Source organism: Chrysochloris asiatica, unplaced genomic scaffold, assembly GCF_000296735.1.
Source record: "Chrysochloris asiatica unplaced genomic scaffold, ChrAsi1.0 scaffold00094, whole genome shotgun sequence".
Classification (NCBI taxonomy): Eukaryota; Metazoa; Chordata; class Mammalia; order Afrosoricida; family Chrysochloridae; genus Chrysochloris; species Chrysochloris asiatica.
In genome coordinates, this window is record NW_006408612.1 from 12,218,577 (window position 1) to 12,242,278 (window position 23,702).

General features: G+C 36.8%; 1 protein-coding gene across 1 annotated transcript in view; it reads right to left on the reverse strand.

The window, feature by feature from the left end:
* The window catches only part of SESTD1 (SEC14 and spectrin domains 1), a 79,647-nt gene that overhangs the window by 21,154 nt on the left and 34,791 nt on the right, over positions 1-23,702 (reverse strand). The window contains exons 5-9 of the mRNA XM_006866704.1: positions 22,449-22,562; positions 18,977-19,074; positions 15,342-15,397; positions 12,240-12,451; positions 328-450 (exon numbers count right to left, since the gene is read on the reverse strand). Of these exons, the coding sequence (XP_006866766.1) occupies positions 328-450; positions 12,240-12,451; positions 15,342-15,397; positions 18,977-19,074; positions 22,449-22,562 (603 nt within the window). The remainder of the gene's footprint in view (positions 1-327; positions 451-12,239; positions 12,452-15,341; positions 15,398-18,976; positions 19,075-22,448; positions 22,563-23,702) is intronic.

A 23,702-nucleotide genomic window follows, 5' to 3' on the forward strand; every position in this document is an offset into this window, starting at 1 on the left:
GGCCTCTTCCTGAGTGAACAGTCAACAGTCAGTTTCGGTCTTGTAAACTACCAATAAAAACTCTCTTTTTATACTACCATTCTTTCTTCTGTCACAATAGTCTTAATTTTCTTACCAATTCACTTCGATAAAAGTAAATAATTAAACGGCATTGCAGATAAAACCAAATCTAATCTCCTACTAACTCATTAGCCAAACTATACTTTATGACCCGTAACATGGGGAACTACATGCTCCTACACCAAAGTTGACAGCAACTTCTATTAAACATGCTACTAATCATGCGTGTTAGCAGCACTGTCACTTTGCCCAGGAAAACTCTCTCACACTGTGCTGGCTCTCGATCTCTTCATGCTTCTGCTGCAAGGCCTGCGAAGCCCTCATCGAGTCTCCAATGCCCCACTGGGCTCTTAGTTGTTCCGATCCAGGCCCTTCAAGCCAGTTCACAACCTATAAAGCCAAAGATGGGAGAAGAATCTTAAAAATAATGAAAAGTTTGTCAAACTCCTTCTAAGTGCTCTTACCCTTCAAACGTGTCTCATGCATTTTTAAATTTAAATTAATTTTTAAACTAAACCCCTTAGGGAGGGAATGTTTTTAGGAACTATGCTGTTATAATATGACAAGTTTTCCAAACCCTAAATTTGGAAGAATGCACACTATATTTAGGCTTTCAGGTATCTGATAAACCAGATTTAGAATGGCCCTATAGAAGAGGATTAAAAATTAACTTATCAAGATAAGCGAGTAAGGGAACTACAGGATTTAGAGTTGAAAGAGACATCAGAAATTACATTGGTCAAGTTTCTTATCTGACATTTAAGAAAATTGACTTCCAGAGTGATTAAGATGTGGTGCTGTAGACGAATGCATCAGACTGCAAAGTCATTTGAACTGCAAGGTCAGTGGTTCAAGCTCACCAGCTGCTCCTTGGAAAGTCTACACAGGGTCGTTATGGGTCGGAATCAACTCGATGGCACTACACACACGGTAACACAATTCATTACTGAAAAAGTAGGACTAAGAGTTGTGTATCCTAACTCAAACCTAATATTCTCAAAGCACTGATAAAATGAAATGAATGAACTAACATAATGTACACATTTTTAACTCTAGAATCTAATTTTTAACAACAGTCTCTAGGGATTTTAGGATTACTATTCAGACTCACAAAAGCGATCTACCCAGAAGGATCCAGGGTGGGGCATACAGTTTGGCAGGAAGGTAGCTTCGGGCATTCCTTTTCTGTCAAGTGTCTATGGTGGTAACCTAAGAGTTCAGATCTGAAGAGATGAGGTCTCTCGGTGGTGGATATGACCAGCACTGCCATAAAACCCTCATACCCCACAGTAGCCATATCCATTATTAAAGCCAGTGAACTCAAGAATGCCCAGTCTAGACACAACATTATCAACTAGGAGTCATTTATACTATAAGAAATGTGGCCTACCTCAAAGTCCAATTTTTATTAGATTTACAGGGGAACAGAGCTAGACAGTAAAACGAAGGTCAAATTCTCATGCAGAAGGAGAAAGGTGTTTTTAACTCTTCACCGACAATCACATATGCTCTCAAACGACCTGGTGTGGTACTGCAGGACAAGCATTGGACTGCTAACTCCAAGGTCGGCGTTTCAAACCACCAGCCACTCCTCAGAAACCACATACTGGGTCACTATGAGTCAGAATTGACTCTACGGCACTTAACAACAACAATACTATTGGATGGCTGATTGTATGCCATGGAGTTGGTTCCAACTCATAGCAACCCTACATAGGGTTTCTGAGACTGTAAATCTTTACAGGAGCAGAAAGCTTCATCTTTCTTCTGAGGAACAGCTGGTAGTTTTGAACTGCTGACCAACTCATAACCACTACACTACTAGAGCTCCTTAACAACAGTATTAAGGGAACTTTTAATAACAATAGTATTAGTAAGCTTTACCTGTTACTCAATTGCAAAAATGAACTCAAAACTAGATGCATGGTTAGGCCCTCAATTTAAATTTAGGGGAGCTTCCACCAAGAAGTATATCAGAGAGACTCTACAGCATATTATAGACCCAGCAGACAGGCTCATTTTAGAGTTTACAGACCAATAGTGGAATTTGGTATTACCAAGTTACAACACTGTTGTTATTTGTTGTTAGGTGCCAGAGTCGGTATCGACTCATAGAAACCCTATGCACAGCAGAACAGAAACACTGCCCAGTTCTGTGCCAACCTCACAACTGTTGCCATGCTTGAGCCCATTGATGCTGCCACTTTGTCAATCCAGCTCACTGAGGGTCTTCCTCTTTTTCTCTGACCCTCAACCTTACCAAACACGATATCCTTCTCCAGCGACTGGTCCCTCCTGATAATATATCCGAAGTATGAGAGACGAAGTTTGGCCATCTTGGACTCCAAGGAACACTCTGGCTGCACTTCTTCCAACACAGATCTGTTGGTTCTTTTGGCAGCCCATGGCACTTTCAATATTCTCCTCCAACACCGTAAATCAAAAGCATCAATTCTTCTACGGTCTTCCTTATTCACTGTCCAACTTTCACATCCATGTGAGGTTACTGAAAATACCATGGCTTGGGTCACACCTTAGTACTCAAGCTGACATCTTTGCTCTTCAACACTTTAAAAAGACCTTGTGCAGCAGATTTGCCTAATGCAATACGTCATTTGATTTCTGGACTGCTGCTTCCATGAGTGTTGATTGTTGATCCAAGAAGAATGAAGTCCTTGACAACTTCAATCTTTTCTCTGTTGATAAGTATGTTGTTTATTGGTCCAGTGATGAGGAATTTTGTTTACTTCACATTGAAATGCAATCTATACCCAAGGCAGTGGTCTTTTATCTTCATCAGTAAATATTTTAAGTCCTCTTCACTTTCAGCAAGCAAGGTTGTGTCATCTGTATTATCACAGGTTGTTAACGAGCCTTCCTCCAATCCTGATGACACATTTTTTTCTTCATATAACCCAACTTCTTGGATTATTTGCTCAGCATACAGGTTGAATAAGTATGGTGAAAGATGACAACCCGTTGCACACCTTTCTTAATTTTAAACCATTCAGTGTTCCCATGTTCTGTTCGTACAACTGCCTTTTGGTTCATGTACAGATTCCTCATGAGCACAATTAACTGTTGCAGAATACTCAGACTTCGCAATGGTGTCCATAGCTTGTCATGATCCACACAATCGAAAGCCTTTGCATAGTCAATAAAGCACAGGTAAACATCTTTCTGGTATTCTCTGCTTTCGGCCAAGATCCATCCAACATCAGCAATAATATTCCTTGTTCCACATCCTCTACTGAATCCGGCTTGAACCTCTGGATGTTCTCTGTCAGTGCATGCTTGCAGCCATTTCTGTATCACTTTAGTAAAACTTTACTCGCGTGGGCTATCAAAAATATTGTCCAATGATTTCTGCATCCCATTGTGTCACCTCTCTTTGGAATGGGCACAGATATGGATCTCTTCCAATCAGTCGGCCAATTGTCTTCCAAATTTATTTTTAAATTTGAAAGTTCATATATTCATCTTACCTAATAGTTTTTTCATTTGCTATTCTAGATATAGGTGTTACCACCTATTATTGCAGTAGAAATCATTTCTGTCTTTCATTCTTCGCTTAACATTCATCTATAATACTATAATTAGTATGGGATAAGCATTCAACCGCACACCCGGTTTGAACCACAAGTCGGCATTAAAACTCACTAGCCACTCCTTGGAAATCTTATACAGGGTTACTATGGGTCGGAACTGACTCAACAGTACTTAACAACAATAATTATTGTAATTATCATTTTCAATAGTTGTAAACTTTAAGGCTCACTGACTTCCTTTCTACTAATCCACTTATCCTTACAAAGAGTTAACTAACTAATATACTATTTACTACCTCACACAAATACAATACCTGCTTTCAAGAATTGGATTTCTCTTCAATTTCCAGCTATTTTAACTAATGTAAGACAGGTATTTATATGTGTGTGTGTTTACAAATACATATGCGAGAGGGGGGGCTTCAAAGAGTTCATAGTAAAATGGAATTAAAAAGTACTGGAATTTTTCCACAAACATTTTGAAACCCCTTTGTATATAACTTTTCACTTAGTTCTTTATTATTTTCCTAGGAAATATTTCAGAGATTTTGTTGGGTCCAATGACGGTATTCAGAACGGCTGTTAATATATGTTACAAAATTGCTCTCTAAAACACTTGGATTATATACAGAAGAACATGGCTACAGGATTACAGGAAAACTCATTAACAACCTGTAAGACGCAGACAATACAACCTTGCTTTCTAAAAGCAAAGAGCCCTTAAACTACTTACTGATGAAGATCAAAGACCATAACCTTTAGTATGGGTTGCACCTCTATGTCAAGAAAACAAAAATCCTTACCACTGGACCAACAAATGACATGATAAATACAGAAAAGATTGAAGTTGTCAAAGACTTCATTTTACTTGGATCAACTATCAAGTTCATAAAAGGAGTAGTCAAGAAATCAATGTATTTCATTAGGTAAATCTGCTGCAGAGGACATCTTTAAAGTGTTCAAGAACAAAGATGTCCATCTGAGGACTAAGGTGTTCCTGACTTAAGCCATGGTATTTTCAATAGCCTCATTTGCATTTGAAAGTTGGACAATGAGTAAGAAAGACCCTAGAATAGAAGCATTTGAGTTATGGTGCTGGAGAAAAATATTTAAAGTACTGCCATGGACTGCTAGAAAAACAAACAAATCTGTCTTGGAAGAAGTACAACCAGATACTTCTTAGAAGTCAGGATGATGAGACTTCATCTCTTATACTTTGGACAAATTATTAGAAGGAACCAGTCCCTAGAGAAGGACATCATGTTTGGTAAAGTGGAGGGTTAGCAATAAAGAGGAAGAGCCCCAATGAGCTGGACTGGCTCAGCATGGGATAAAGTAGAACAGTGATGGTATGGATGATGCAAGACCAGTGTTTCATTCTGTCATGCTGAGTACGGAACCAACTCATCAGCAGCACCTAACAACAAAAACAAAACACTTTTTTTTCTATTTGAAACATCTAAGTAATGACAGCTTTCACTGCACAATAATCTTTACAAGGTATATAAATTATTTAAAAATAGTTCTGCAGTTGGAAAAATCAGAAATTTCGCAATGCATTTAAAATGTTAATGCAACTGAATATATTGCAAATAATTGTTTATGAAGACTATCTTTTTTAAATAATAAAATAAATGTAATGATCTTTAGTGATTTTTCTTATTGTTCTTTGTTCAATTATGTTTTAGCATTTTATCAATATATTCTAACTTTCTCCTTCTGTTTATAAGGTTTAATACTAAAGCACGATATTCTTAATTAATATTTTTGACTCACTGGAATGGCCCTAAGTGTTACAGCGATCTTTTGTTTAAACTTCATTCAGCTGCCAAACCCTTGTTTTGGGTGCTAGTTCCCTCAGCATCCCCACTTCTGCTTTAACCTTTTTTTAAGTTATTTTTGGAAAGGCAAGATACTAGCAATTTTTAAATCTGTTCACCTTGCAGAACTCATTATTTTTTCATTTAAAAAAAGGCAGATGAGCAACTCAGTCTGGAAAATGGACTAAGCATGAATAAAGTGTGGATCTGAATTCTGACTGTGGTCCGACGTTACAAAAGTTTGATACCTCAACTCTAAAATGGTGCTAATGATTTACACCAGTCAGGATTATACTAGCAAAACCCTAAGCATAGTATATAATATCAACGGCTATTCATCCCTTTGATTTTTATAGTTTCTGTAGCCTAGCTCTTTTTGTCCACTCATTCTTCTTTATCAAGTTTATCTCATATCTGAATTTTACTCTGAGGTCCCTGGATTTGTTAAGGAAATACCTGAACTCTTTTATTCAGCACTTCAAAAAATGCTATTCCATGACCAAGAGACCAGAAGAACTAGATAGTGCCTGGCTAGCACTATCAACTGCTCTGAAAGGGAACATAAAAGAAGGTTCTGGATGCACTGGGAGAAAAATGTGGAACAAAATTTAGTTATCATAAAAAAACACCAAGATTACTGGCCATCTGTTTAGAGACAGGGAGAACCCTGAGATTTGAACCTTAGTTACCCTTCAGGTATGGAAATGAACTCACCCCAGTGGCTCAATTTTCAGCCAAAAAAACAGAGGTCTACAATAGGAGCAATAACATTATGGAGGTATTCACGCTTTGGAATAACCAACCATTTGAGATCAAGAAGGTAGCATTTACCCAAGGACAAAGTTCAGAAGGGTTAGAAAAGAAGGAATGGAAACAGGAAAAACAGGGAAGAAGTAGGATAAGTGATAGTTCATTGTGTGGATTGCAATCAGTGAGATGAAACAAAATGTGTATAAATTGTTGGATGGAAAACTGATCTGTTCTGTAAACCTCTACCCATTTTACAACAAAAAGGAAAAACAAAGATTAAAAAAATATATATATGCTTTCAAGAACAATTCGAAACAACTTTCCATTTCATTTCTGGTAATCTACTACTTCTCATTTATTACTACGCAAAATTGGAGTCCTGGTGTGGGCTAATGTGCTGGACTGCAAAATTAGTTTGAACCACAAGGTTGGTGGTTCAAGCTCAACATCCATTCCTTGGAAACCCTATAAAGGGTCGCTATGGGTCGGAACTAACTCGATGGCACTTAACAGCAACATTAGAAATATGGATGTAAAACACTGAGAACAAACGTCTTGACTTTTTAAAATAAGTAATTAATTATTATTGAAATAATTATTTCACTGGAAACATCTAAACTCTAAAAATATAGTCGGAATTAAAGTATCTCAAATTTTTAACTAATTAAGAATTTAATATATGTTATTTAAAAATAACCTAAGATAACATTATTTAAAACATTTAAACTCTGCTTTGAGGGTACTGTAGAAATTGCAAATTGGTTAATATAAATCATAACTGGGGAAACTAGTTCATTAGCATTCAACCCCATTGCATTCAAAGAGCCAAAAGTTTTTAAATAAATTTTAAATAAATCAGACACCTCCTGGATGGTGAGTGTTATTACATAGACAGTGTGACTAGCATTAGTGTTTGCTGAAAGTAATCTCCCTTACTCTGCAACATCAGTAATATGGAAACAGTAATGTAAGGTTATTTCTTATACAATTGAAGCAAACTGAACTTGATATGCTTAAACAAGTCTATTTAAATGCACTTATATGGGAGTTCCCCAAACTAGGTTATAAAACTTAACCTCAATCAGGACACTTTACTCATAGCATAGTCCAACAATAGTTACAGGCCCAGTCCTTATCCCTGTGATCCTTCACATGGCTGCGATCATGTACAAATATAACCTTGGAGGCACACTTTAAAATCTACTGCTGGGTGACATATCTTTACATTAGCCAAAAAGACTTCATGAAAGAGCATCTAGAAATACGTGAGGGCAAGCCAGGCAGGAGGACATGGTATGCAAATAATCATTTTAAACCTGGAGAAAGAGTATGGGGAACTGAAAAAAAAAAACAACTTCTAGTATATTTATGCAACTCATAAGTATCTTGTTTTTTACTATGGTTCCTCTCTACAAAGGAAGAAAAGCACATAGATGGTTCAAGAAAGCACAATTGTAGAACTACCAGTAATTACCACAACACACAAGGAGAATATCAGTAGCATATTTTATTGAAATGGCACTACCTCCTACCACTGGGGGAGAAAGATGAGACTTTCTGCTTCTGTAAATATTTATTCCTTGGAAACGCTCTGCAGTAGGGTGATTATGAGTCAGAATCAACACAACAATACTTAACAAAAAGTCCTTCTCTGTGTCCTTTGCAGGTGTATGTTCCTCTGTCTTGTCATTAAATACTAGAGTTCGTCAGGGCTCAGTTTTAAAAAACCCTGTTCTCATCTACCCTCTATTTGGATAATTCACATCCAGTCTGGACTTCCACATTGATTTTTGGACTTATTCTCCTATATCTTCATCTGTTGTTGTCAAGTAGATTCCGACTCATAATGACCCTGTATAGGGCTTACAAGGAGCCGATGGTGGGTTTGAACTGCCGATCTTGTTGTTGTTGTTGTTAAGTGCCATGTATGAACTGGAACCCTAAGAGCAACATGGTTTTACTTACCCTTATATTATTAAAACTAGCACAAAATAGTACTGTAGACATGCATTTATAAAGTGAATAACAGACACTAGTAATAGATCAGTCAGTGTGTGCCAAGCACTAAAATTTTTATTAAATTATCTTCTTCAATTCTCACAACAGCACTCTTAGTGGACATTATTATTATTATAGGAGCACGGTGACTCCATGGGATAAGCACTGGATTTCAAATCAGAAGGATGGCGTTTCAAGCCCACCAGACGCTCTGTGGGAAAAGCAGCTTTCCACTCTTTTAAAAGATTTAAGGCCTTGAAAATGCTGGAGTCAAAACCAACTCCACAGCACTTAACAACAACATTATTAATATACTCAGTCTACTTAAGAAGGGCATTAAGACATCTGGTCCTACAGCTTGGAAGGAGAAGAGAGTGGACTCAGATTACCTGTATTCAGAATCAGCCCAGGACTATGATGGTATTCCATCTTTATGGACACCAAATACAATCTTAAGCTAATGGTTAAAGTTTACCTTGATTTAATACAAATTATGTTTAATTTACGAGTAGATTACATAGAAAATACTTATCTATTATTTGATTGTTAGGAATTTGGAAGATTTTAAAAATAAAAACAATGGTAAATAATTATTAGCCCAATATCCAAGTAGAGTCTTAATTGCACAGCACCTGAGAAGAGAGGCCATGCAAGGCAGAGTGGAAGGAAGGAAGACAGTTCTTAACAAGTTCCGGAAAAATAAAAACTGTTTTCGGAATTCTGCACCTGTCTTATAGAATCACTCATCTCCTGGTGCCTTTTTCGGAGTTCCCAGTAAGCATCAAAGTCGATTAAAATGACCTTACACCTTTTGAGTTCTACTCTTTAAAATCATTTGTCCCTATGATTTTCTTCTGCAGTTAGTTGTTACTGAGTTCATTTCAACTCATGGCAAACCCATGTGTGCAGAGTAGAACTGCCTCTTAGGGGTTTCAAGTTGTGTGACCTTTCAGAAGCAGATCATTAGGCATGTCTTCTGAGGTGCCTCCAACTGGTTCAAACTGTCAACCTGTCAACTAATGACTGAGTGCTTTAACTGTTTGTGCCGCTAATGCTTTCTTCCTCAATAAGCTACAGTAAACATGTAGAGCAATTTTAAAACAAAAATGAATGCCTACTCAGACATCTTCAGATTATATGTGGTCATCATGTGATAAATCATATTTTTGTCTGGAATCTTTCCTTCTTTTCAACCTCTTTTTCTCCTAATATCCTAATGCTAGATCAGCAAACTATGCCCCATAGTCTAATTCTGGGCCACTGCCTGGTTTTGTGGAGTCCTGGTGTGGCACTGTGGGATACAGCACTGGACCACAAGGTCAAAGTTTCAAACTCACAGCTGCTCCTTGGAACCCCTGCACAGGATTGCTAAGAGCCGGAACCCACTCAGCACTTTAACAACACGAAGCCTGGTTTTTATAAACAAAGTTGAATTAGAACACAGTCACACTCATTTGTTTACATAATGCACTACAACAGCAGTTATAGGGCAGAGTTAAGGAGCGGAAGCCACATAGAGGCCAAATAGGATACAAAGCCAAAACCATTACTATTTGGCTAACGACTAAATGAGGCCTGTAGACTATACTTTAATGCAATGGAAGCAAATATAATATCAAAAAAATAAATCAATATGCCAATCACCATCAAGTAGATGCTGACTCATAGTGATCCTGTAGGAAAGAGGAGAATGAACTGGCCATAGTGTTTGCAGGCCTGTGACCTTTACAGGAGCAGGCTGCCACATCGTTCTCCTGTGGAACAGCTGGCTGGTGGATTCAAACCACCAATCTTTCAGTTAGCACAAGAGTGCTCAAGTTCCTCTGGCACCCAAACCCCCAAACCCAGTGCTGTCGAGTCAATTCTGACTGTTAGTGACCCTACAGGGAGTAGGACTACTCCATAATATTTCCAAGGCTGTACACCTCTATAGGAGTCCTGGCGTGGTGCCGTGGGTCAATGCCCTCGACTGCAAAGTCGGTTTGTACCACAAGGTTGGCAGTTCAGGTGCTCCACAGAAATCCTATACCGGGTTGCTATGGGTCGGAACCAATTTGACATTACTTAACAACAACAAACCTTTAAAAGAGCAGAAAACCTCAATCTTTCTCCTTCAGAGAGGCTTGTGGATTTGAACTGCTGACAACAGTCAACTGTTTATCCTTGACAGCATCACCAATTGCCTCTAATTGAATGCTGGGCTCTTAATAACACTAGCCTTTCAAAAGACATATAGCTATTACTGTTTTAATTAGTAAAATAAAGAAGGAAAGACAAGAGGGAGGAAAAGAAGAGAGGAAGTGAAAAAAGAAGACAAAGGCTCGGTGAATGAAGTAATGTGACCATGATCACACCACAACCAGTGAGAATTGGGACTCAGATCCTGCTCTGCCAATTCACGGGTCATAAACTTGCCAATGTGCTCATTACTTCTCTCAGTAGAGCTTGGAACTTCATGCTGTCCTAATGTCTGGAGTGGCGCTGTGGATCAGCACTGAACTGTGGACCACAAGGTCAGGTTCAAACTCTTACCAGCTGCTCCTTGGAAACCCTATATAGGGCCACTTTCAGTCATAACCAACTTGACGGCACTTAACAACAACAATCTTCTACTCATGCCATTCCTTCTACTCAAAAACACCCGCCAAATTTTCTTTAAAGCATATCACTGCATGGTGAAATTGTAAACATTCTTGGGGGGCAAACTCTAGTGCTTTCCTGGTTTCCTATAGCCAGAGTAATAATCTCTCCTAAACACGTCCATAGCATTTATCCATATTCATATCCACTTAACCATTTTCTCCCCTTAAACTTAATGGTAGCAAACAACATGCCCACCTTTATATCCTGCATACAAACTAGCACAGTGCCAGGCACAGCTATGCACTTAATATTTATGTAATGAATGAATGAATGTAATCTGATTAAAACATCAGGAAATTTCCATTTAGAGTTTTTAAAGAAAACATACAAAGACTCACTTTCTTAATTTAACAGATAAAAATTCAGAGTGCAACCAAAAAACAGAAATGCCTTCCTTTAGCATTGTTATTTAGAATTTTAATCTAACTTTCTTATTAGAAAACAATTTTAAAAGGAACTAAATATTCATAACTATAAAATACTCATTACATATTCTGAATATAACTAGTTAAGATATCAAAATCTAACTACGGTAAAATTGAGGTTTAATATTTAGTTTTTATTACATGTATAATTTCGATAAGCTAAAAAATTCTTCACAATGTACACATTTTTACAGAAGTATCAAAACTAACTTTCGAAATAAAAAAAAATCAATCAAATATCAACAATCAAGTATTATATATTTCAACAATAATACTTCAAGATAATAGATGGTGTCCCCAACAAAGTTATTTTTTGAAGTTGTATAGTGTTGAGAGAGTGCTGATACATGCTGAAACATAGATGAACCTTGACAACATTAATCTAAGTGAAATAAGTCAGACTTAAATAAACAAATATTGTACAATGCCACTTATGTGAAAAACTCATCATAGGCAATCGCATAGAGACCAAAGTTTACTAGTGGTTACCAGTGGCAGGCAGGAGAGTCATGGCTGAGGGGACACTCAGTACCCGTCAGGGTGGTGGGAAAGTTTGGAAACAGAGAGTGACGATGACTGCACAACATGGTGACTCTAATTAATGTCACTAAGGTGTACACATGAAAGAGCCTGAAGTTGCTAATGTTTTATTATATACATGTGATCAACTTAAAAATGGTGGTGGTGGGGGTAGTGCGCGGTGAAGTCGGTTCCTACTCATAGCGACCCTGCATAGGGTTTCCAAGGCTGTAAATCTTTACAGGAGCAGAAAGCCTCATCTTTCTCCTGTGAAGCTAAATCTGTCAACGTAAGATAATTTAAACACAAATAACGTTTGCAAACAGATACGTAATTAGAAATAGTTTTAGGATCTGGTTTATTTGCCAGATATTCTCTGTATTTTGAAAACAACAGTGAAAAATAAGTCACACAACAAACATGATCAATATAAAAGTCAAATGTATATATTCAAACCAGACAATATTGGTACCTACCTGCATTACCTTCTGTTGAATCTCTTCTAACTGTGTGCGCTTACTACGTTGCCTACAAACTTCCTGGTAGCGAGTATATTGCTCTCGTAGTGAATCTAACAATTTCATAACTTGTGGCTGTGCCAGCAGTTCATCATCCATAGGAGACCATGAGACCCCTCCATCTGAGCCATTAAATCGACGCTGCTGCAATTCGGACAATAATTCATGTCCTTTACAAATGAAAGACACTTGGAATTAATATCCACAAAAAATACAATTTACTTCTCAATACAGTCAGGCCTCCATATTCATGGTTCTGTGAATCAAAAAGACTCCGAGGGTATAAAATGGCTCCTAAAATACAAGTAGGTCATCAAAGCAATCCTCAAAGGTCAACAGGGAAGATAAATTGCTACTTACAAGGCATTCAGATCTAAGCAACTTAGAATTGACTTAGAACATATGAGAGAATGTGCATAGGTTATATGCAAATACTATGCCATTTTATATGAGGGGCTCAACCATCTGTGAAAGGGGTTTCTGGAACTAGTCCTCCTTGGATAGAGGGTTAGCTGTATTCTCCATTCTGTCACTGTTTTAAAAACATATTTACTTATCTATCTGTTTACCTACTTAGCTATCAGGTTACAAACACTAAAACTATTTTTCTATTTATATATCATAATAGGAAAATTGCATATATGCATGTATTTATGTTTGTATATATACAAATTGTTGTTGTGTTGCATCAGCTCCAACTCATAACAACCCTGTACAGGGTTTCTGAGGAGCAGCTGGTGAGCTGGAACCACCGATATTGTGGTTGGCAGTCTAGTGCTTGTCCTTCAGCATCACACCACACACACAACACTGAGTATTTATATGCCACAGTGTATTTCTTTGTGTGCATGTATATACATACATGGACTCCTCATGTGGTGTTGTAGGATCAGCATTAGACTCCGAGCGACAAGGTCAGCGGTTCAAGCTCATCAGCTGCTCCTCAGAAACTCTATACAGGGTCACTATGGGTCAGAAGTAATTAGACGGCACTTGACAACAACATAGCCACTCTATGGAGGGCAGTGATGGTTCAATGGCAGAAGGTGAGACACCTTCCATGCAGAGACCAGGGTTTGATTCCCAGCCAATACATCTCAAGTACAGCTACCAATTGTCTGCCAGTGGAGACTTCCGAGCTGCTTTGATGCCGATCAGGTTGTAGCGAAGTCTGTGCATTAAGATGGACTAGGAAGAGTGATCTACTTCCAAAAAGCAGCCATTGAAAACTTTATGAATCCTAATAGTCTGATCCAATTGTGCATAGGGTCACTAAAGTTACTGGCCAACTCAACAGCAGCTAAAAACAACAAATAGATACTTAAAACAGATACATATTTTGGGGTACTACACAGACACACACAAGAATCACATCTGGTACATTCTTGTTATTGGCAGATTCATCATTCAGAATACAGAGTCAACCAGTGCTCGTTCCCTGCAAAGCGTAATTACGTGCACTCTGGGATTTCTAGCTGGCGGTGTTAATCTATGTAGTATTATTGTTACATTTCAGTATTAAGCCACACTCTTTTAAAATTGTACCTTCTAAAAGGAAAGTTAATACTGTAACAAAAGTATAATTAGATTTAAGAGAGAGTCTTATTTCTGGTACCAAAAAAAAAAAAAAAAAACATTTAAGCATCTCTTTACAGAATGGAGTCCTGGTGTGGCCCTGTATGATAAGCGCAGAATCACAAAGTCCCATTTTATTTCTCTTGATCCCTGCTTTGTATCAGTAGGATATAAACAGAATACAAGTGGCATATAATGGTAATTTAAAAATACAAATTAAAAAATCTTCTCAATTCAATGGCTTAAAATAAGAAGATTTCAAAATAGTAATATGAGGGGACTTCAAAAAAGGTTCATGGGAAAATGGAATTAAAAGGTAACTGAATTTTTCCAAACACTTTTTGAAGTCCCCTTGTATATACATAGAATTAAGTTTTAACTCTAGAACAAAATTTTTACTGTCACTTCTATACCTTCTTAATATGTAGCGTCTACAAGTATTTCTTTGTTTGCTAAGCAAATCAGATCTCTGGCATACTGAAAAAAATTAGGAACAACCGAATCAATACAAAAATAACATTTTTGTCCCTATCTTGACAATGGTTGTCCTTAACATTTTTCCTGTTGGTAACATTTCCATTAGAAAATGGCAGAACATAGTCATTTCACAGAACCAACTCTGAAACCAGAGTGCCTGAGTTCCAGTCTCTACCTTGGCTATGTAATCTAAATATATTGACTTGCTTTTTACATTTCAAAAGTTGAGATAATAATAGCACCTAAACCACAGGGTTGTGGTGAATGATAAAATTAAGAGTAAAATTATGAACTATTATTTAGAGAGGGAAAATATTAAAAATAAATTCATTCTAAAGCATTTAGTTTACTTAGAATTTGTGAACCCATGACTAGATATCTGCATTATCGTAAACATGCCATGCAGCACTGAACAGTTAGTATACATAAGGCCACTGTATTGTGCTTTGTTTTTACAGTTTATTGGAAAGGGGTTTTGGATTTCAACATATTTTGAGCTAAGGTAATAGCACTTAATAGCTACTTTATCATGATCAAATTATTTTATAACTTTAAATCCTGACCTCCTTAAGCACAAAATACAGCAAGTAATACAAATTATCTCAAAGGGCTATTAGGAAATTTAAACATGAGAATACACAAATTATGTTTAACAAAATGCCTGGCACAGAGTTATCCTAAAACATTAGCTTTCATTACCTTACACAAGCCTTACAATTCTCATAAACCAAAAGCCAAATCCAAAGCAACCTGTGAAACAGGAATTTTTATCTCCATTTCAAAGATAAGGAAACAAATTCAAAGATTTCAGAGAAGAAAAAATTTAAATAATAACTTGTCATTATTTTAAGGTATATCAATTAACACACTGTTGTTAAGTACTGTAGAGTCGATTTTCTTCAAATTCTAGTACATAATAATATATGCTCAATTAATACTTACTCAATGAACCAATCAATCTATGAGTGTATTATGACTATCACTAATAAATATGTTTTTTCATCTTACCTGTTTGAAGAACCGTTTCAGGATCAACTGATGGAAGAAAGTTTAAATCCACAGACCTGGCAAACATCAAAAGAGAAATTCTGAAAAGCTCTAATTCTATCAAAAAATTTGAAAAAGTCTCTAATATTTACATACAAGAGGTCTTTGAAAAGTTCATGCAAAATTGGGATTAAAAATTAATGGAATTTTCCACATACTTTTTGAAGCCCCTTCATGTAAAAACAACAATAAAGTAAACCCATTTTCATAGAGTCCATTCCTACTCACATATCTGTTCTTGGCAGAGTAAGTAGAATTACCCTACAAGGTCTCCAGGGCAATTGTTAGAGAAGCAGACTGCCTGCTACATACATCCTTTTCCTGGAGCAGCATGGATTAGAACCACTGATGTTTTTGGCTAGTAGCCAGAGTGCTTAACCACTTTGCCCTCAGGGCTCCACATATTAAGCAAGGGCACACAAATATGAAAATCTGAAATATGCTATGCTACCAGACTAATTTCTCTCAAGCCTAAGGAAGCCCATTAGAGATAATTAAATACAAGCAGCCAGATAATTGGGAGTACCGTGGCTCCATATGATAAACACTGCACTTCCAACCACAAGTTTGGTGGTTTGAGCCCAGCAGTTGATCTGCGGGAGAAAGATGAGGCTTTCTGCTTCCATGAAGATTTAAAGCCTTGGAAACCCTACATAAGCCTCTATGAGTCAAAACAGACTTCACTGAAGTTAACATCAGCCAGATAAATATTAATGTGATAAATCATAAAATATATCCCTTGGAAAAGCTTATTCTTATTATAGCATTATTTCAAAATTATATTGTAGTATGTATTTGAAATAATACTACTATGTTCAGTGTTAATTTCCTAAACGTATGTTTCAAAATCTGAAACTGCATAGTAACTCAGAATTGTAACATTAAAATTGCATCCGGCCATTCTCCCACATAAGGTTAACTTATCTACAACTACTGCTGACTGCAAATATTTTGTCTGATATAGTAGTTCAAGCTTCTAATTTGGTCTCCTGGACTACTCAGAAAGCCAATAGGTTTTGCTAATTTTTACTGATTTAACTTATGAGACATTTTCAATTCCTAAATCACTGCATATATGTGTGTATGATAGATATATGAGGGGGTTTCACAAAGTTTGTGGAAAAAATCCTTATCTGTTCATCTCATTTTTTTCACAAACTTTTTGAAGCCCCCTTGTTCATACACACATTTATACTGTTGTTTGTTGTTAAGGCCTGCCGATTGGGTTCCAACTCACAGTGACCCTGTATACATTTCTGAGGACTGGCTCATGAGTTTTAAGTCATCAACCTTGCGGATGGCAGTCCAGTGCTTATTCTATAGTCCACATCAGGACTCCAAAAACTCACATATATATGTTGCTGTTAAGTGCTGTTGAGCTGGTTCCGACTCATAGCGGTCTTGCATAGGATTTCCAAGGAGCCGCTGGTGAGTTTGAACCGCCAACGTTTTGGTTTAAAACGACCTTGTGCGCCAATGCTTTCTCCCACAGTGCCACACTAGGATTCTCAATCTCCCTCTCTCAATACGCACACATATGAAAACAAGTAAAAAATTACCTGTACATTGGCCACAGAATTTATTTTAATCAACTTTTAGAAAAGACAAATGCATACTTTTTTCAACGTAATCTTGTTTTTCAATACACTCTATCAACAAGCTTTCATACTCCTTTATTAAAAAATGTTTCTGGCTGAGCTTCAAGCCACGAATGCACTGCTGTTTTCACTTCTTCATCAGAAGTGAAGCTTTGTCCTCAAAGGGCTGCTTTCAGGGAACCAAACAGGTGAAAACCCAATGGAGCAAGATCAGGACTATAGGGAGGATGCTTTAACACCTCAACACAAAATTTCTGCACAGTATCAACAGTGTGGGCAAAGGTCTGGGGACGTGTACTGTCATATGCAAGAGCACAAGCCCTTGCATAGCACTCCTCTGTGTTTAATCCAAAATTTAGGCTTCAGATCTTCAGTCAACATCTCACTGCAAAAGCACTGTTGATTGCTGAACCTTTTTCCTGATAGTGTTCCAATACTGGGCCTTGAGAATCCCAGAAAACTATAAGCATCAATTTTCTAGCTGATGGTTGACTTTTGAACTTTTTCTTGGTCGGCAACTGAGGATGTTTCCATTCCATATTCTGCCATTTAAACCTTGCAGGCCCATAGTGATGAATCCATGTCTTGTGACCAGTAACAATTTTTTAAATGACAATCTTACCTTCCTGCAAAATTTTGTCTGCAGAAGTCCAAATGCTTCTGTTTATATTCTTCTGTGAGTTGTTTTGGTACTCATCTTGCACAAACTTTTCAAAACCCAAGTCTATTGTGGCAGAGCCATGGCTGATTTGCTACATAACCCACTGTTACTTGTCTATTCAACAAAATCATTTCATGTGTACACCGAATGTTGTGATCAGCCATGGATGTGGATGGGTGTTTTAATATAACTGGAGTAAGGGTAATTTTTGACTACTCTCATATATGTGTGTATGTGTATATAATTTTTAGGAGTCCTGGTGTGGTGCTGTGCTTATCCTATAGCACATACCAGCCAGGACTCCTCAGAAATCCTATATAGGGTCGCTACGAGTCACAATTAACAATAACAATATAATTTCATATTAATATTTTTATATGGCATCTGTAAGATAGAAATGTTCCTAAATATTTCTTGTAACTTTAATTTAGATTTCAACACCTTATTTCAACACCTTATTTCTCCTTTTATTTTGACTTTGTTTTAATGTGGATTTGGTATTAAACAATGACCTTCTCACATCCCTTTTCTTATTACACTCCAGTCAATAGATAAAACTACACTTGAATTCACATAATAACAAGAAGCATTTTAACAATGTTCCATTGTATTTTTAATGTCAGAATAAAGGAAGATACACAGGAAAAGGTGTTGGTTCTTTCAAATATCTTACTGAAAAATTACTCTTCTGGTTACCAAGCACTTTACTATTAAGGGACCAAAAAGAGTTCATTTGCTTCCTTTTAAAAAAATAAAAATATATAAAGGAGAAGTTAGCCTACTGACAATTTTGTTGAGTTCAACTGAAACCTGTTAAAATGATAAATGTAGGCAGTTACACTTAGATGATACAACTGAACTTTGTACAGTGTCACAAAACACTAAATTCCCTTAGTTGAACTGATGAGTATCAAATAATCTGCAATTACAGAGAAAGTTCTACAAACTAGACATTAAAGTGCTCATGTACTCAAATAAGGTTATAATCATTTTATTTCAAGCTGCAGCCTTTTTCATATTCTTTACTAAGCAAAGCAGAATTCATAAAAGGTTAAAAATTGATTCCCTTTTTGAAAACATGTTCTCTTAAACATGTTCAGGTTAGTGTATAAAAAAGGTAAATATCTTATAACTTATAAAAAGTATCTTTTGTAAAACTTTTATTCTAATCAGTGAATAAGTTCTACATGTAAAAAAGCAAATTCAATCTTCATTGGAGAAGTGTTTACCCCATCTCTTTTAACCATGGATTAATATTTTTCTCAGTATTAACAGTATCTTTTCTCAGATGAACCACAGCTTTGCAAGAATATAATTGAATGACACCAGTCACCTACCTTTCTTTCTCTTGCTGATTTCCTTTATCACTTCCATTGTTAATCAAAGCAAGTTCATCTAATAATGATGTAGACTCCTTTGTAAATTTCTCAAAAACCTAAAATACAAGATTTTATTAGTAGCCTGGATTCCCTTTCCTTCCTTCAAAGGTACTTAGTGTAATTCAACTAGGAGAGCACTACTGTACACAGAGAAGGCAAAGCTGTTTCCTAAAACAATCAATAGTTGCAAATGACAAGAATGTTTTAACCTTAAGTATGTTAAATTATTTTTAGTTCTCATTGTTGTTGTTAAATGCTGTTGAGTGGATTCTGACTCAGAGACCCTGTGTAGGGTTTCTGAGGAGAGGCTGGTGAGCCTGAATTGCTAATCTTGAGGTTCTAACCGACTTTTCAGACTTGCTAACCCGTTAGCCTGCAGCATCACAACAGCACAAGTGTATTTTTATTTCTGTGTCTCTTTGATTATTAGTTCTACCAATAACAGTTATAATTGCTTAACATTATTTAGGCCAATTCTAATCCTCTAATTTCAGTTATAGGCCACTCTAGTTGTAGGATATTTCTTTATATTATTCTGGTTATATGTAATAGTTAAATGGTTTTATATACATGCATACCCATCCTGACTGCCAGCAAGACAATTCTGACTCATATCAACCTCACAGGACAAGAGTAGAACTGCCCCAAGAGTTTCCTGGCTGTAAATCACTACTGAGGCAGACTGCTACATTTTTCTACTTCAGATTAGCTGGTGTATTGAATTCCCAACCTCTTGGTTAGCATTTGAGCTCTTTAACAACTGTGCCACCAGGGTTCCTTATACACAAACAAGCATGTGGCATAAAAGTATAAGTTATAATTCTAACACAACTTCTTAAAATAGTTCATAAAGAGGATTTTTGCAAGTCTGTTTAAACATGTAATAAGGCAGACACTCAATTTTCTGTTCAAACACTGTGAATATAAAAACCACAGTTCATTCTGAGATAAATGAAAGTTCATTACTCGTCAATAAAATTCATATATAATCTAAATTGAGTCCATCTGAAGTTTGTTCTTTCAGTCCCCCCACAGTTCCATAAAACACTGTCTTATTTTGCAAATGATAAAGATACATTTTCAGAAATGAAAATTTAATCTGTCAAATTGTTCTTCAAATTAGTAATTCAAATTGATGTTTAAATATTCCTTCTGCAAATGATAGGTCAACTATAATACTTAGGACAGCATGCTGCTCTATTTAAGGAGCTCTGGTAGCATAGTGGTTACGAGTCAGGCTGCTAACCTTAAGGTAAGCAGTTCGAAACTACCAGTGGTTCCGTGGAGAAAGAGGAGGCTTTCTGCTTCCGTAAAGATTTACAGCCTTGGAAACCCTGTATGGACTAGTAGGAACTGACTCCACAGCACACTACCATCACCACCACCATTCTCCCCTTTAAGAACCTTAGTGGGCTGCTTATCGTAAGGTCTCTGGGAGAAAGACGTGGCTGTTTACTTCCACATAGATTTACAGCCTCAGAAATCCTGTGGGGCAGTTCTACTCTGTCCTATATACAGGTCGCTGTTAGTGGAAACTTGGCTTAATGGCAATGGGATTTAGGTTTTGAGTTTTGTGCTGGTTGCTGTCAAGTCAATGCCAACTCAGGGCAATTTCATGTGGTACAGAATAGAAGTGCTCACAGATGAATGCAAGCCATTTATGCCACCTAGAAATGTCATCTTTATAACAGGATCACTTTATGGGAATATATGGGCAAGACAAAATAAATACAAACATGAAGCACTTAGAACAGCAACTGGCACAACATGATAAGCATTATATACGTGTTAACCACAATTGTTCTTTTCGGTAGCAGTAATTTTACTAGCCAGATTTGTCAATCTTAAAAGGAGTATCAAACAAACAAACAAAAAATTCACTGCCATCCAGTCGATTCTGACTCTAGCGACCCTATATAGGGTTTTCAAGACTATAAATCTACAGGAGCAGACAGTCTCGTCTTTCTCCCACAAAGATGCTTGTGGGTTAAAACTATCAACCTTTCAGTTAGCAAGTGAGTGCTTAACCACTGTACCACTAGGGATCCTTAAGGTTAAGTGCCATCAAATTGATTTCAACTCAGCAATCCTGTGTAGGTTTCCGAGGCTTTAAATCTTTTCGGGAGAAAGTGGCTTATGGGTTCAAATCACCAACCTTCTGGTTTGAATCCAGTACTTACCATATGGAGCCATCATGCTTACAAACAACATTATGTTGTTGTTAAGTGCCATCAAATTGGTTCCGACTCACAGAGACCCTGTATAGGGTTTCCAAGGAGCGGCTGGTGAGTTTGAACCACTGACCTAGTGATTCAAACCAACCTTGCAGTCCTGTGCTTTATCCCACAGCACCACACCAGGACTCTAACAACATTGCTCTTGTTGCTAAGTGCCCTCAAGTCAATTCTGACTCATAGCAACCCTGTATAGGGTTACCAAGGAGAGGCTGTTGAGTTTGAATCACTGACTTTGCGATTTGAATCGACCTTGCAGTCCAGTGCATTATCCGGCAGGACCACACCACTATAGACGTGTGGAAATAGAGGCACAGAGAGGTTAAATACATTGCTGAAGTCCATTGATATGGAATGAACTGTATCCTCCCCAGAAGATGAGCTGCAATCCTAACTCCTCCTTCATCCATGAATGTGACTGGAAATAGGGTTTTCCTTTGCAAAAATTTTCAATGAAATTCAGGACGTTGTATTGGAGTAGTTGTCCTTAAGTGTCGTAGAGTCAGTTCCAACTCATAGCAACCCTGTGTAGGGTTTCCAAGGAGCAGCTGGTGAGGAGAGTGAGTCATCACCCTGTCTGAGCAGTGTCTTATAAAAGATAAGAGACTCGGAGTAGGGGCAGGAAACCATGTGAAGCAAATGTGAGGCAGCAGAGGGGCATCGAGGAACCCTGAAGTGATGAGAAGATATGAGAGAGGCATAGAATAGGTCCTGTCTCAGAACCCTCAGAAAGAAATCAACACAACCAAAACCCTTATTTGGAGTCCTGGTGTGGTGCTGTAGAACAAGCACTGGACTGCTAACCGTAAAGTCGTCAGTTCAAATCTACCAGGTGCTCCTCAGAAGCCCTATAAAGGGTTACTATGAGTCTGAACCAACTCGATGACACTTAACAACAACAGTATACCTTGATTTGGACTCCAGAACTGTGAGAAAATACATTTCTGGTTTTCAAAACCCTAACTTTGTGGTATTTTGCAATGGTTGCACTAGGAAGCTAAAACAGTCATATATCCCTCAAAGAGCAAGATTAGGAATCTAATATAGTTAGTCAGATTCCAGAGGATTTGTCCTCAAATGTTAGAGTATCATGTAGAATGTTCTAAGTAGTTTTATAAAAACAATCAAATTTTTTAGTTAATTAACATGGTTAAGGTTTCAGAACATAACATTTTATCTCATTATTATATACCAACCAGCCTCTTATTTAGCCAGTCCATGTGATCATAGGTAAGACTCCCACCAAAATCTTCTGTTAGCTGGCATGGTTCTATGTATCTTGTCAGTTTATTGGCAGACACTAAAATAACCTAGAAACAGAAAGAAAATCGTTAACAAATCATTATTAAAGTACATGAAAATAGTGAAGAGATATGTCTAGTTGATACTACAGCATTTAAAACCAACTCAATTAAATGTGGATATCTGCTCAGAAATAATATTACAAAGACAAGCTATACCAGCAACATAGCTAAGATTTTTTTTTTTAATAAAATTAATCGGTATTAACAATTCAATTTCATTAACACAAAATGATACTAAAAGTCAATTTGTTTAATATCATTATTGAATCTGAAAAAATTCAGAGCATCAAAATTTGCTAGGAATACTAAAGTGATAAACACAAATGAGTAATCTGCCTCAAGAATTTAAACATTCCAAAGTTTCTCTAACATTTCTCTTGATTCTATTATATTAAGGACAAAAATGGCCCATAATAGTAGGTAAAGGCCAGGATAACATAAGCCAGTATTTCACTAAAAATATAAAATAAAATGGCAGAGTCGAAGAATTCAAATAAATGTGAGAGCTACATATTAAAATTATGTCTTAATTCTAAAGTTTAAAAGAAAGAGTTCAAATACAAATTACAAAAGTACCTATGAAACTATGGCAGAGTTATGCAAAATTCTGACATAGAAACGCATAAGGAAAACACATCATGGGACAAACATACTCAAATGGAAGTGTTAATCCAAAAATAAAATGTGGAAATGTGACTCATAAAAAAAAAAAAAAAATCACTTGATAAAAACAGTAGGGTTCAGCTTCCACCTAACATACTGACCGCTGCAGGTCATTCCCACCTTAAGGATGAGAAAAATGTCAAGTCACCTACAAAATTATACAGGTTCTGGGACCCACGAGAGAGCTGCAGTCACAGGGAAACCAATTGAAAACAGACAAGTAGTAAGCACAGCATGAGAAGGGGAGACTACAAAGAAGCAAGGATGAATTCTGGGAATGGTAGACGTGTTCTGCATCTTGATTGTGGTACACTAGATATGACTATATTTTTATCAAATCTCATAAAACTATGCACTAGAAGGAATGGATTTAATTGTATATAATTTATACCTCAAAAAACTTGGGATTAAAAAAAGAAAAAGAAAACTTCAGTTAACAGATAGAATAATAAAAAGGAAAAAAATGTAAAATTTTAATATATA